The sequence below is a fragment of the Zootermopsis nevadensis genome, unplaced genomic scaffold (assembly GCF_977971745.1).
Source record: "Zootermopsis nevadensis isolate Lab colony 2312 unplaced genomic scaffold, Znev_1.0 Znev_ptg000001l, whole genome shotgun sequence".
Classification (NCBI taxonomy): domain Eukaryota; kingdom Metazoa; phylum Arthropoda; class Insecta; order Blattodea; family Termopsidae; genus Zootermopsis; species Zootermopsis nevadensis.
In genome coordinates, this window is record NW_028259133.1 from 5,421,044 (window position 1) to 5,434,099 (window position 13,056).

General features: G+C 34.0%; 1 protein-coding gene across 6 annotated transcripts in view; it reads right to left on the reverse strand.

Moving 5' to 3' along the window:
* The window catches only part of stan (Protocadherin-like wing polarity protein stan), a 124,744-nt gene that overhangs the window by 1,592 nt on the left and 110,096 nt on the right, over positions 1-13,056 (reverse strand). For 4 of the 6 annotated variants that reach the window (XM_087355817.1, XM_087356009.1, XM_087355773.1 and 1 more), the window contains one exon: positions 11,241-11,854. In XM_087355817.1, coding sequence (XP_087211943.1) covers positions 11,827-11,854 — 28 coding nt within the window. In that variant the 3' untranslated portion in view covers positions 11,241-11,826. Of the gene's footprint in view, positions 1-11,240; positions 11,855-13,056 lie in introns of those variants that run through there. The other 2 variants (XR_015537074.1, XR_015537083.1) reach the window with 1 other exon arrangement.

The following is a 13,056-nucleotide window of genomic DNA, read 5'->3' on the forward strand; positions in this document are numbered from 1 at the left end:
AACTTGTAAACATGGTAATGAATCTTTTGGTTCTGTAAAAATGCAGGGAGTGAAAAGACTAATTAAATAAAAAATATACTCTCCAGTAAGGAATTTGATGGAACTAGGTCAATTAAAACAAATTTGTCACATACAAATGTATTGTGCTATATTTACAAATGACAAATGATAATATAAAAGACGCTGCAATAAATGGCTTTGATGACAAATTAAAAATACAATGTAAAAAAATATTGTACAAAAAACATTACTTAACCGATCAAGCTTTCATATATGTATGCTCGAGATCAAGTCTTCAATAATACACGATTTTCACATTGCAAAATATCCGAAGCGTCTGCAACACACAACTAAGTACAATTTGAAGAACAGTGCCAAACAGTGCACAACAAGAAATTTCATCAACTGAAATTAAAAATTAAATGATGTAAGAGAATTAATTTTACTAATGATGCTGATATTAAAAAATCACTTGTCTTGGAACACTGCAAAATACAGTAGCTGAGAAATGTACATATATTAAAGTACAACTGCTTACATGAATTACATAAGACCCCGTTTGACGTTCGTTTGGTTGCATTCACAGAGGTCTAAAAGTTCTCAGTAATGACGCTAGATGGCAAAATATTCTACTTTACGTGCTGCTACCATTAGACATCTTTCAAAAGTACTTCAAACAGGTGTAAACCAATTTTAGGCTTGTTTGCCCTCGAATTCTCAGCAATTAAGTCAGATTGTATAACACTCCATTTTACAACTGTTGCTTTTAAAAGAATTTCCAATAGGGGTGACAAAAAATTTTAAATAATAATTTTAAGAAATCCAAACTTGATGTGATGTGTGAACTAAAGGTTGATTTTCAGTCACAAGAAAGAGTGAGAAGGGCCAATGAGATAGAAATACAAAAGGGATCGAAAAGAGATGTGAGGAAAAATGAGGGGAGGAGATAAAGTTATTAAGAAAAAGATGAAAGGCAGCAAGGGCTGTAGATATGAAAGAAATCATTCGCTGTTGGATTTCAACAGCCCATTCCACTAGTACTTGTCATAATTTCCAAATCAAAAAATAATTAAAAGATAAAGCACCATGGTACCGGTTCTGTTTTGTACTTGCAGTTACGTATGTAAATTTGCTGAAACTGAAGCTAAATCTTTTATGCAGCCTGTAACCTTGAAGAAACTACTTAACATACGCAACTGATTGTTTCCATTAAGGAAACAATGACTTGACACATGGCCAGCTGTGCCTGGCCTTTCCACTGTTACCCATGCTGAAGTGATGGATTTCAGGAGAACTGTGGAGGAACAAGGCCATAATTACTTCTCTTTCTCTGGCTCGTTCGATAACTTGATTACCGAGTAAATAAACTGCTGTAGGACTGTCAAACCAAACAGAAAGGGTATGCCACAAGATTTAGGAAGCAAGAAAGGCTAGAACAAGGTGACATTCCAGTGAGGACTATGGGTGATCTCACAGAATTGATCTGGAAGAACAAAGCGGACGTGCACATGTTGATTAATATGCACAATCAACCAGTATAAGAAACCTTCAGTGACAAAAATGGAAATTCTCAGAAGCCAGCTACAGAAGAAGATTACAAGACACATGGACTATGTCGACAAAGAAGACGGAATGGCAAATATTCACAAAAAACTATTTTTCTATCTATCGGACTTAACAATTCTCAACAACTACATTCTTTTCTCCTCCTTTGGTAAGAAGACCTCCCATAAAGAGTTTCACCTATGTTTAATAAGGGGCATGCCAACATATGCAAGAACAGAACCACAATTGTCAAAAACACCCCAAAAATCAGCAAATGTTTCCTCCTGAGTGAGTAGACTGACTATGGGCAATAATAAGAACTGACTGTCCCTTCAAATTGGTTATGCTGCCCTGTGTCCTCGGCACACAGGATTGAGCGTAAACATTTAAAATTATTCTTTGTCAGGACTTTTTCCATCGTCTGTTCTTTAAAATCACAGAACGAGCCTCCGAAACATAGTGATTTTAAAGAACAGACGATGGAAAAAGTCCTGACAAAGAATAATTTTAAATGTAAACTACCGTCATCAAAAATCCTTTAGAATTGAATTGAGAGTAAAGTTAATGTCAAGTGCCAAAAGTGCACATTGGGTATGTGTATAAATGAAAACTTTTCTGAAATATCACATGAAGTCAGACCTATAACAAAAAATAAATATGGACTTCCTTTCAGGAGAACAAAACTTGTGGCAAAAATGTAAGTATAAACTTTAAAAAAGATTAATTATTTTTCAAGCAACAGTGCAAAATTTCCTAATTTTTAAGAAAGTTGCATTTATGAAATGCTGAAATCACAATGGTCCAGACTTGTGAATTAAAATTCTGTTTATTTACTAATTTATCCTTTTTCTTTCTCTAATACAAGTATTCTTTGAAAAGTCTGCACTCAAATTTAAATACCCTAATAAAATACTTGGTACCACAGCCCCAAATGCAAGATTGAAATGGTGTCATTTATAGGTTAACACAAGTAAAATTGGATGATAAGGGAATTTGGCTTAAACATTCAATTCATAAGCCATGTTAGCACCCTACAGAAGAGAACATCAGTATCTAAAGAGATTGTGAGAACCACAAAATTACTGAAAACATGGCCCTACATGAAAACTAAAATGTAGTGAAACAATCTACCCCAGAAGAAATCAAAGAAACAATTCATTTAAATGTTATCTCATATACACAGAGAACAAGTAAAAGGTACAAACAAAACTTCATTCAGAAGGTCTGGGGAATGTATCCGAGCCAAGTAAAACATTTTTAGTGTCTCCAGTAACGTAGGTAATTACACTTCATGTCTTAAAGTTGCGTGAAATCTTACTATCAAAGGAATGACTGACTACGAAAGCCAGCAACCAATGCAGTGTCAATGCTTTTAAAGGCTATATCCAAAATCATCTCCCTCGTAAACAACCAAAAGACCTAGAAATAATAAGAATCACTTCCTATGCCAAAACATTCACATCAAATACAAGGAAACTACTGTAATTCCACTTTTGTTCAAAGACACACCATTAGAAATTCTAGTTTCTTTACACACAACTCATCTTTCCCATCAATACAGTTCACTGTATTCATACATTATACAAATATTGCTCTGCATGGCACTGATAATTTAAGATATCATTTACAACATGAAGACTTACTTCTGGAAAAGTTACAAAAACATACAATCTATACATATAATAAGGCCCGATTGCATATTTGTTTTGCATAACATAAATTATAGGCACAGTTTAATCATTTCACTAACCAAATTGAGAAATACAGTTTTCACCCTATAAAAACAGGCACTCCAGAAGTATGTGCAATCATACAATACAGCAATTGATCAATAATAGTCTGGCATTGAAAAGTCTTTCACTAGAAGTTAACACGGTAAGTGTAAAAGTTTTTAAATGAGATTATATTTGTTCTGGAGAGTGAGTCGTCAGACACTAACCTCAAAATTAAGAAGCATAATATCAAAAACATTTATTTTAATTTCATAACAACATGAAACTGGCCTATTGATGTTTAAATAAAAAAGTTTACGAGATGAATTATCTAGGTATCTGAAAGTGCACAATTATTTCTCCTGTACAAACTTGGTGGTCCCATATTTCAAAACAACAAAATTGAGAAAAACAGACTCAGCACTCAAAAAATTCTACAGTGATCTGGGTCAAAGTTACAACGTATATTTCGAAAGTATGAACATATGAAAAATGAACTGGACCATATGCTGGGTATTCTTATTTAATATATGTAGATGTTTTTACGCTATATGATGGGAAACTATATATGATCTGCAGTCTAACATCTTGATCTGCAGCATAAATACACAAACATAAGCAATATGATTGAGGTTTAAGACCATACCTATCAGGAATAAATCCATTAATATTTGACTTAAAATATCTTAAAACACATCCAATCTAATATCACAAATGATATATTAGTGTACAATGGCCAAACCAATCATCTTCCTGGTTCTAAATTTTCTAAGGATTAGACATTTTTGGCAACTCAGCAGTATCCTTATGGAGTCTAAGAAACTTACAGCTTTGAGGCATGTTATTTTACATTTCAAGTTTATGGTTATATTTTGGTCTCTAAAGTAGTACCTTCTCATAAGGTTTCCAAATCAAAATTTTGTATGTTTTTTCCTCCATCACCTCAGCACTTTAGTTTTCAAATACCTCTAATCTTTGTTCTCTCAGAATAAATCAACATTTTACACCTATACAAACCAATGGACAAAATTATATTTTTATGTACTTTTACACTTTCTTTTTGTCTGCTTTGAAGAATAGTACAAAGATAAAATGTTCTTAACTGCATGACAGCATGAAAATCCTGAGTTTAATGTACTCATATCCTCATGATGAACCTTTTTCTGTTTATGTGCTTCAATTTTAGAGCATTTTAGCCTCTACTATGTTAATCCCCTTTAAGTCAAAGCTCTTTTAAATAATATTTAAAAATTCAGTTCATACTGCAAAGGAAACAAGCCAATTCTTTATTAAAAACATCAAATGGTCAATGCTTTTTGTGAAAATAATCACCGTTTATTCTGAGAGCAATACGAAACCCATAAATACAAACTCTGTGAGCAAAATACAGAGTTACTGAATATCAGAGTAGGTGGTATATTCAATTACAACTGCACCACATAAAGGTTAATTTTGTAATGTTCAGTGTGCTATAAATATGAGATTGTAGAATAGAATGACCCAAATGGACAGTTATTATTTCTTTGTGTTCACAGATCATTTTCAAAGTTAAACAAACAAGTACCTTAATTTTTGGACAAATTACAGTTTTATTAGAGAATCGTCCAGAACAAACAGTCTGCATCTTATCCTCTTGATGTTAGTTTTAGGCTCCCACATGTAAAATTGAAATATCATCTGATGAAAATATTAAATATTTTTTTAATTAATAAAGAAGACCTTGAAAACAATTTCCTACACAATTTTTTTAGCACATGAATAATCTTTCCCTACTTTTGTGTAGCCAGACTTTGTGTCAGTAAAAATGTAAAATATAATGGAGGAAATAAACATACAAAATAAACTCCTGATGTACAAAGACAAGGTTATTGAGACGATTTGTGGAAAAAAAGTTTTAACAAAATTGTTTTCTGATTACTGATGCATAAAACCCGAAATCCTCACAGAGATGAAAATTTTGATGTTGGTCTTTTGGATTCTGAAATTATGTTGACTTGTTTCGAGGCATTTCAGAAGAACACACTTAACCCTGATGATGGAGGTACTATGTTCCTCTGAAATGTTGGTATCTCCCCACAAATCCACATAGTGTAACAACCCACAAGACCAACATTCATGCTAGTTACAACGTTTAACTTAAGAAGGAATGACAAGGAACCAGATATACGATCCTTTGTATCAAAATGACACTCACTGCATTACTTCCATCCAACTGATAATTAATATGTGCAATCAGGAAGCTGAAGCTACAATTTTCAACTTACTAATTCACTTATAACTTTAGATAGAATCTTTTTTGGCAGTTAAACTTCCCAAAAAATATTTTAGAGACATAGAGATACATCTGTTACCTTTTCTAGATCCACTAAATAAAGACAAATGAGTGCTATATATGGAATTCTGTTTTTGTTCTTGTTTCTTCAGACCCCTGCTCTGATAAATAAATACACATATTTCATTTTTTAAATAAGCACACGTGTGTACATACACACACACACGTGCACATGCACTCCAGATTAAATTCTATTAATTCTTAGCAATCCAAAAATCATTCAATTCACTTAATATCTTTAAAATCTGATAATTAATGGAACAGTGGTCACAATTAATTCTGAGTAGAGCTACAGTAAATTATCATAAAGATACACATATACAGTATTCTATTTTATTCCACAATATTTAATTAGTCTATCCCTGGCTAAGCAACATGAGATATTCATCAGGCATACTGACAGTTTAGCAAATGGATCAAATATATATACTAATCAGATCACAACCATTCCCACTAAATTTGTACAAAAAATATTTTCCCCAAGTCAAAAATAAATTAATATTCTTATGTCTGACCACTTTGAGAATAATAAAATTCAAGGCAGGCATAGACATTGCTTATATGTTTCCCACTTTAATATTATTGGATTTCTAAACTTTGCCCATCACCTGGTATTCTCAAAAGAACATAAAGTTTCAGAAATTTGACCTGAAACCATTCTCAGGTGAAAAGGTGGGTAATACCTACTTTCCTAACCCTGTTAGAAAACATTAACCTCACTCATTAGTCCAATGAGTACATACTCCCCAGCTTTTCACATGAGGACATTTTCCAAAACTCAGTTCTTTTCAGAATACCAGAAAATGAATAAAGTCCAAAAATGCAGTAATATTAATTATAATGTACCATCATCAGAACCCTTTAAAACTTATTTGTTTTCCACAATGCTAAGTTGTGACTTAAATTGTCCTCCTGTACTCAAAGGTGCATATGCATTTTCAGCATAATTTAGAACTGCTGCATACTGCACACATAAATTCAGAACAATGGTCATGGAGTAAGCCACACTCACAATAAAAACGTGGAATATCTAATGAACTCCCACATTAATTCTACCATACCTGCATGTGGTGGCTAAACAGAAGCAGAAAGCACTTCAGATTTAACAGTAACTAAAAATATGGCTGACATTCTTACAGAAGTCACAGGCTTTGGACAGTTGTGTTAACAATCTATTCATAAATTAATTAAATTTTGTAATACATGAGGATAACACTTTTGCATTAATAATTTTTAACCAATATCATAAATTTCATTATGAAGCTTACTTAATCTTTATCCTCTTTTACCCGCAGGTGTCGAGGTTTTTATTTATTCATTTGATCTATTTTGACATTGGTAGGATTCCTTGGAAGAGTGATCAGCCCATCGCAAAGCCTCTACCTGTATAAACACAGAAATACGTGGACAAACATCCATGCCTTGAGTGGGACTCGAACACACGGTCCCAGCGGCCAGGCGCACGAGGTCCATGCCTCAGACCGCGTGACCACTGCAACTGGCCATTATGAAGCACTGATACATAATGTCTAGGAATTTTCAGATAAATGTCATCATGAACATTTGTAAATCCAAAACATCAGTATTTTCATGACAAGACAAGCTTCTTTTAAATAACTGTAGACATAATATTGCTTACTTTTAAACAATACAAAGTTCAAATCTCACAGCTTTCTTTGTCCTAACAAATCCGTTCATTTGTTGTTTTAAAAATGTAGCCACTGCTTTTGTTAAAACTATGCTGAACCATACTAGAATGAAGTATGTTAGTTCTAATGTGGGATCCTTATTCTAAACAATAGAATGATTGTTGACAGAAGTATAAATACAATAGTGACATCTACAACATGAGAATTCATGTTTAAAAATATTATCCTAGTAATATCTTATGTCATTTAATATGCCCTTCTACTGCACTCACATATATTTCTAATATTTATTCTGGAAGAAAAAGTTTCAATTATATTTACTTGAGTGAAGAGATGTTACTTATATTTAAGTACATATTTTTTACAGTAAATTATAATAAAATCATACACTTAAGTAAAATACACAAAACTCTAATTTAAAGATACAGAACTGAAAAATACAAAGCTCTTTCAGCTCTTACTTTATGCATTCTAAAAATTGAATACATTAATCCAGTGACATACTTAAAATACCCACATAAAAGTAACATAATGCATTATAGATTCCTCAGAATTATCACAGTGCATCCATGTAGGTGCACTTATTTGTTGTCCAATAGTTTAAATATTTGTCTTTTATCTAGCGATGTTTCAAAACACACAACAGGTCTAATATAACACAAACTGACACATGCCCTGTAGCTGTTCAAAGTGACAGTGTATTAATGTACGTGATAAAATAAACTCTTTTGTTTAGAGTGAAGTATAAACTTTCAAGACTATAAGCCTACAAATAAAAAAAATATCCACATGCAGATGAAAATACAAATATTACAAGCATTGAAAGTTTTCTTAAAATAATCATCAGTTTGGTAAACTCAATAATTATTTTAAGATCTGTTCATGAGGCATAAGTCATGCTGATACAGCAAACCATAAGTGCAATCATCAGCCAGTTTCATGAATAATACATGAAGTCAAAATTATCCAGTACCAGCACTTTGACATTTGTTTTATACATACCGAACAACTGAATACCTTTGCATATTTTGAAACACCATCATCAAAATATAAGAAAAATAACTAAATTTGGCTAACAGTAAATTTATCTTGAGAGCCATTAGTTTCATGGCATCTGTCATATTTCCACTACTTTCCACAGACTTCTACAAATACAAAGTTTTTTCCTGCAAAGATTCATTTCAATAATTTAACTATAGTTTTCTTGCTAGAGGAGGAGGTTGTAGTCAAGTTTAGGAATGCCCAGTTCCTAGACCACAAACACACACGCGCACACACATAAACATTCTTTAATTACTTATCCACTCATGAAAATGCACACTTCACAAGTTAAAGAAGCTATGAAATTTTCACATCTGATACTCAAGAAAAATATCACAGGTCCTAAGGCTATTTTTATTTTTGAATACAGTTATATGACAGTACAGTCAGGTTTGATTTTCAGATTGGCTTTCATATGATGTGATATCAAAACCAGATAAGTTGGCATCATTCTGGTTGTACAGAGGAGTGCAATTTGAAATCTTTGCATATAACGCAAATTCCCCTATTATTTTTGTAAGTAATTTACTTGAAACCTGCAAGCGTGTGTAATGATATGACTGTTATCTATCAAGGAGAGCAGGTTGCTTTCTTTGCGGAAAGTGTACATGCCACGAATCAGATCCCTGCCCCAGTGTATTGTAATCTAGACGCCCAAGGGACAGCAGATCCAGAACTCATGTTTCAGCACACAAATCAAGGTTGGTAGCTGAAGCTTATGAAAATTTCCATTGAGGTGCATTGGTTCACATCCTCACCCTAGTATCTCTTAATTTTCCAGAAGCACCCTTAACCACTCTCAAGAGGGTGATTTACCTTCAATCAAGAAGTGGAATAAGTTCCAATTTGGTTGGCCAATTAGAACTAATTAATTAGAATTTATTGATACATGTCATAATCCCAAAAGGAACTTTTTTTATAGTTGGGTGATGCTACTCCAATTGCAAGTGGTATTTTGATTAGTGGGCAGTTCAACCCCACGTCACTCTACACAACATTTTGAGACTTATAAAATGAACAGTAAATCACAAAGCATCTTGTTTAAATATCTGGAGCAAATAAAACTGAAATGATTACCTGAATGCGTTGTCTTGATGTCAGCTGCCTCAATTCCATTCAATTAATTTGTATCATATAATAATGGCTTTTTTATGTGAGAGCTGTGTAAAATTGTAAACTGTGGCCCAAAGAGTTCACACCTTTGTGAACTGCTGCGAATAACAAAGTTCATAATTTCAAGCTGATCTATTTCAAAATACCCCTGTATCCATGCAAACAACCTTGTAATCCTTATCACTAGCTTCTTCCAGTGGTGTGTGGTACTATTTTCTGTAAGGGAAGCAGTGGTATTTTTTGATTGTCAAGTTGATAGTCAATTCGAGACTTGCCGAACATCACAAGTTGCATTGTTGAAATAATGTGGATTTGAGAGTTCTCATGTCGTTTCAGTGCTTTATGAAGGTTGTTGATATCACCGAATTCAGTCATACATACTTTTTCATTCAGAAACGATAGGCATGACCAACAAAATAATTTTCCTATGTTACGGCAACCGCATAGCCACTCTGTTTTAGAGTACTGTTCCAAATTAAATTTCTTCACACATGATTTGGTTTGTGCTTTAAGTTCTGGCAACTCGCATGTCGGTCGTCGTCTTTCAATAATTATTTTCTTTTCAGAAAAGTCCCTCCTATTGAACCCCCGTTTTAAAAGGCGTTCGATTGCACAGTCACATGAAGTTTCTCTGCCAACATTCATTTTAGCTGTGCGTGTAGTCTAATCACTCCCCTGCCACTTGTACCATGAGACTGGAATTGCTTCCCTTGCATGCGGATCGCTTACTTTCTGGAGTTTAACATGCTTCCAAATACGATCACAAGTACAATCCTGCACTATCTAAGTATGCACATACAATGTGTTAATAAAACTTATTGTTGCTTACAACACCCAACAAGAACTGAAATCACACATAAACAGTTAATTTTCACATCACCATTGAAAGAACACATTATTTGGCTTCTGCACTACAAGCCAAGGAATACGAACAACACAGTCAGAATTGCTTCCTATAGATACTTTGGGTGGGATGAACTCTTATGAAGATTTCTGTCTTCTGGGTTATTGCGCTGTGTAGTCTGGTCGATGTTAACCAACGTTTCAGAGGTCATACTGCCTCCGTCATCAGGGCGCCCTGATGACGGAGGCAGTATGACCTCTGAAACGTTGGTTAACATCGACCAGACTACACAGCGCAATAACCCAGAAGACAGAAATCTTCATACTCACCGCTGTGAGAACCTCAAGTCTTACAACTCTTATGAAGATTAACGAAAGAAAACTTGGTAATGACCCCCCCAAGGACACTCTCTGCCTGCAGTCCGGTCTCTTGCTTCGCCATGAATTATATTCTTGAGAAGATGACAATATTCACAATCTTACTATTCAACTTTCGTTTCCCAACTACATAAGCAATGATTCCCTTGCTTCCACGTATGGCATGCCAATGGCTTCTTAAAACCTGTCCACATGCCCTTCATATAAATTCCTACCAAAAGCAAAATTCTCTTATTTCACTGGGATAACGACCAAAGCAGCAGAAAATGAGATAACATGTGACTGCCTCAGTGACCTAACAAGTAAATGTGTGTTTGGGTAGAAAATGTTAAAAGACATTTGTACAATCCTGAGCTGATCAGCAAATACAATCTGTGTAGAATAAGTAGGCACTAAAGATGGCCTAAGAGGCATGTTTGTGAGAAATTAAATAACTGTAATAAATATTTATGGATGTCACTATGATTGAATTAATGATGACAGACACGATGAAAATAAGTCCAAGATTGAGAATGAGGCTGTCCCATTTAAGTTATAATTGCTACTTTCAGCTGTAGGTTTTCTTCTCAAAATCCAAAATGTTAGCCATGTGCACTGTTACGGAAATAGTGAATGTAAACTGACCACTTCTTTTCATTCATATATATTGAAAACATTCAGGTACTGTTCTGAGTTAACAAATAACAGTTCACAACAGATTTGTAACATTTCCTAAAGTGTGCAAATTCACAATCTGAGTAGTGCAAATTGTATTATATTCCAGATAACAAAATTCCTTTCAATGGCAGCATTAAAGACATCAATATAAATAAATTGAATGATTGCTATTCAACTACTTGCATCAAAATATATATATGTATGTACACATTAAAAATAAATAGTCTCTTATATGGCAGCGATTTAAACATAATTATCAACATCGTAGTTGACACCATAAATCTTTCATTAAATTAAGTTGTATGTGCTTATATAATTTTAAATATCTTTGGAATGTGAAAGAAAAATAACAAATTTCTAATGATTAAGTACAATATATAGGAGATACATATACTTACATTTATCAAAACTGAGCATCAGGCATTTGGTTTAAAACGATCAGATTTTCATGTTCACAACACATATTTTGCCTCTACTCCACTTTGAGCACAATGAAGAAATCCTCTTCAAAAACACATCTTACACTGCTGTTGTCTGAAGGAAGCTGTCACTCTAATCATACTGGAGTTTCATTCATATCTTTCCTGCAAAATTAATTGATTAACACTAAGCATAATATTCACACATTTGTAATACATAGCAGATTTCCTGATAAAGGTCTTTACGCCATATTTGGCTTATTCATGTCATATATCTACTACATACCAAATCAGCCACATAAAAACCTAAATGTCTGCTTAGCACTAAAATAATTCAGATGAGAAAAATTATGCACAAAACATGTCTGGTAATTCCACTTTCTTAACAAGGCAAGTACAAATTCCTCAGTGATTTAGTGTCTTCAATATCCACAAGTTGCATAAATTGTAATAAAAAAGAAAACAATCATAAAGAAAAAGTCCAACATTGCAAAAAACCATCTCCCCCTTCGACACAATTCTAGGCTTTACAGGAGACACTGTTCAGAAAACTGTAAGATAATTTCAGAAGATTGCTGTCTTCTGGGTTGTTGTGCCGTGTAGCCTAGTAGATGTCCACCAACGTTTCAGAGGTCATGCTGCCTCTGCGATCACCCTGATGATGGAGGCAGGATGTTCTCTGAAACGTTGGTGGACATCTACCAGACAACATGACGCAACAACCCAGAAGACAGCAATCTTCAGACTCACTGCTGTGAAAACCACAAATCTTACAAGATAATTTCAACTACAGCATTACAGCACTACTAGTAATCCAGTGTTCAATTATGTACTGAGTCATATGAGAGGAACATAAAAGTAAATCTGTTCTGCTACACACCATGTAGGTGCTTGGGGGTTATAGCTCCTACTCATTCTTAAACTCTTCACTAGATAGGGGTGAGTAGTCAGTGTCACACCCTGATTGCAGTTTACCCCCAAAAAAGGACCATGGTACCACACACGTTCAAGAATCCACTGTTCCCACCGTTCATCAACTACTATATGGAGATGAGGACATGTGGTATCATCAAGACAGGGCACCCCACCATAGTTTTGTTACCAAAGTTTTAGAGGAAACATATCACCTTCATCTAGAAGTTGTCCCTCTCATATGATAGTAACCACCTATGAGATAACATTCACGTGTCAAAACCGAGAAGATCACAAACCACATTTTCACCTCTGTAAAAATCTCAGATGATATGCTGATTGTGATTTATCACATTTTCTTCAGTTCCTCAAAGAAAATTATAATAATCCTATAATACTTGTTGCAATGCTGAAATAGACTGTGTGACTGAGCATTTCAACCATCAATGTAACCA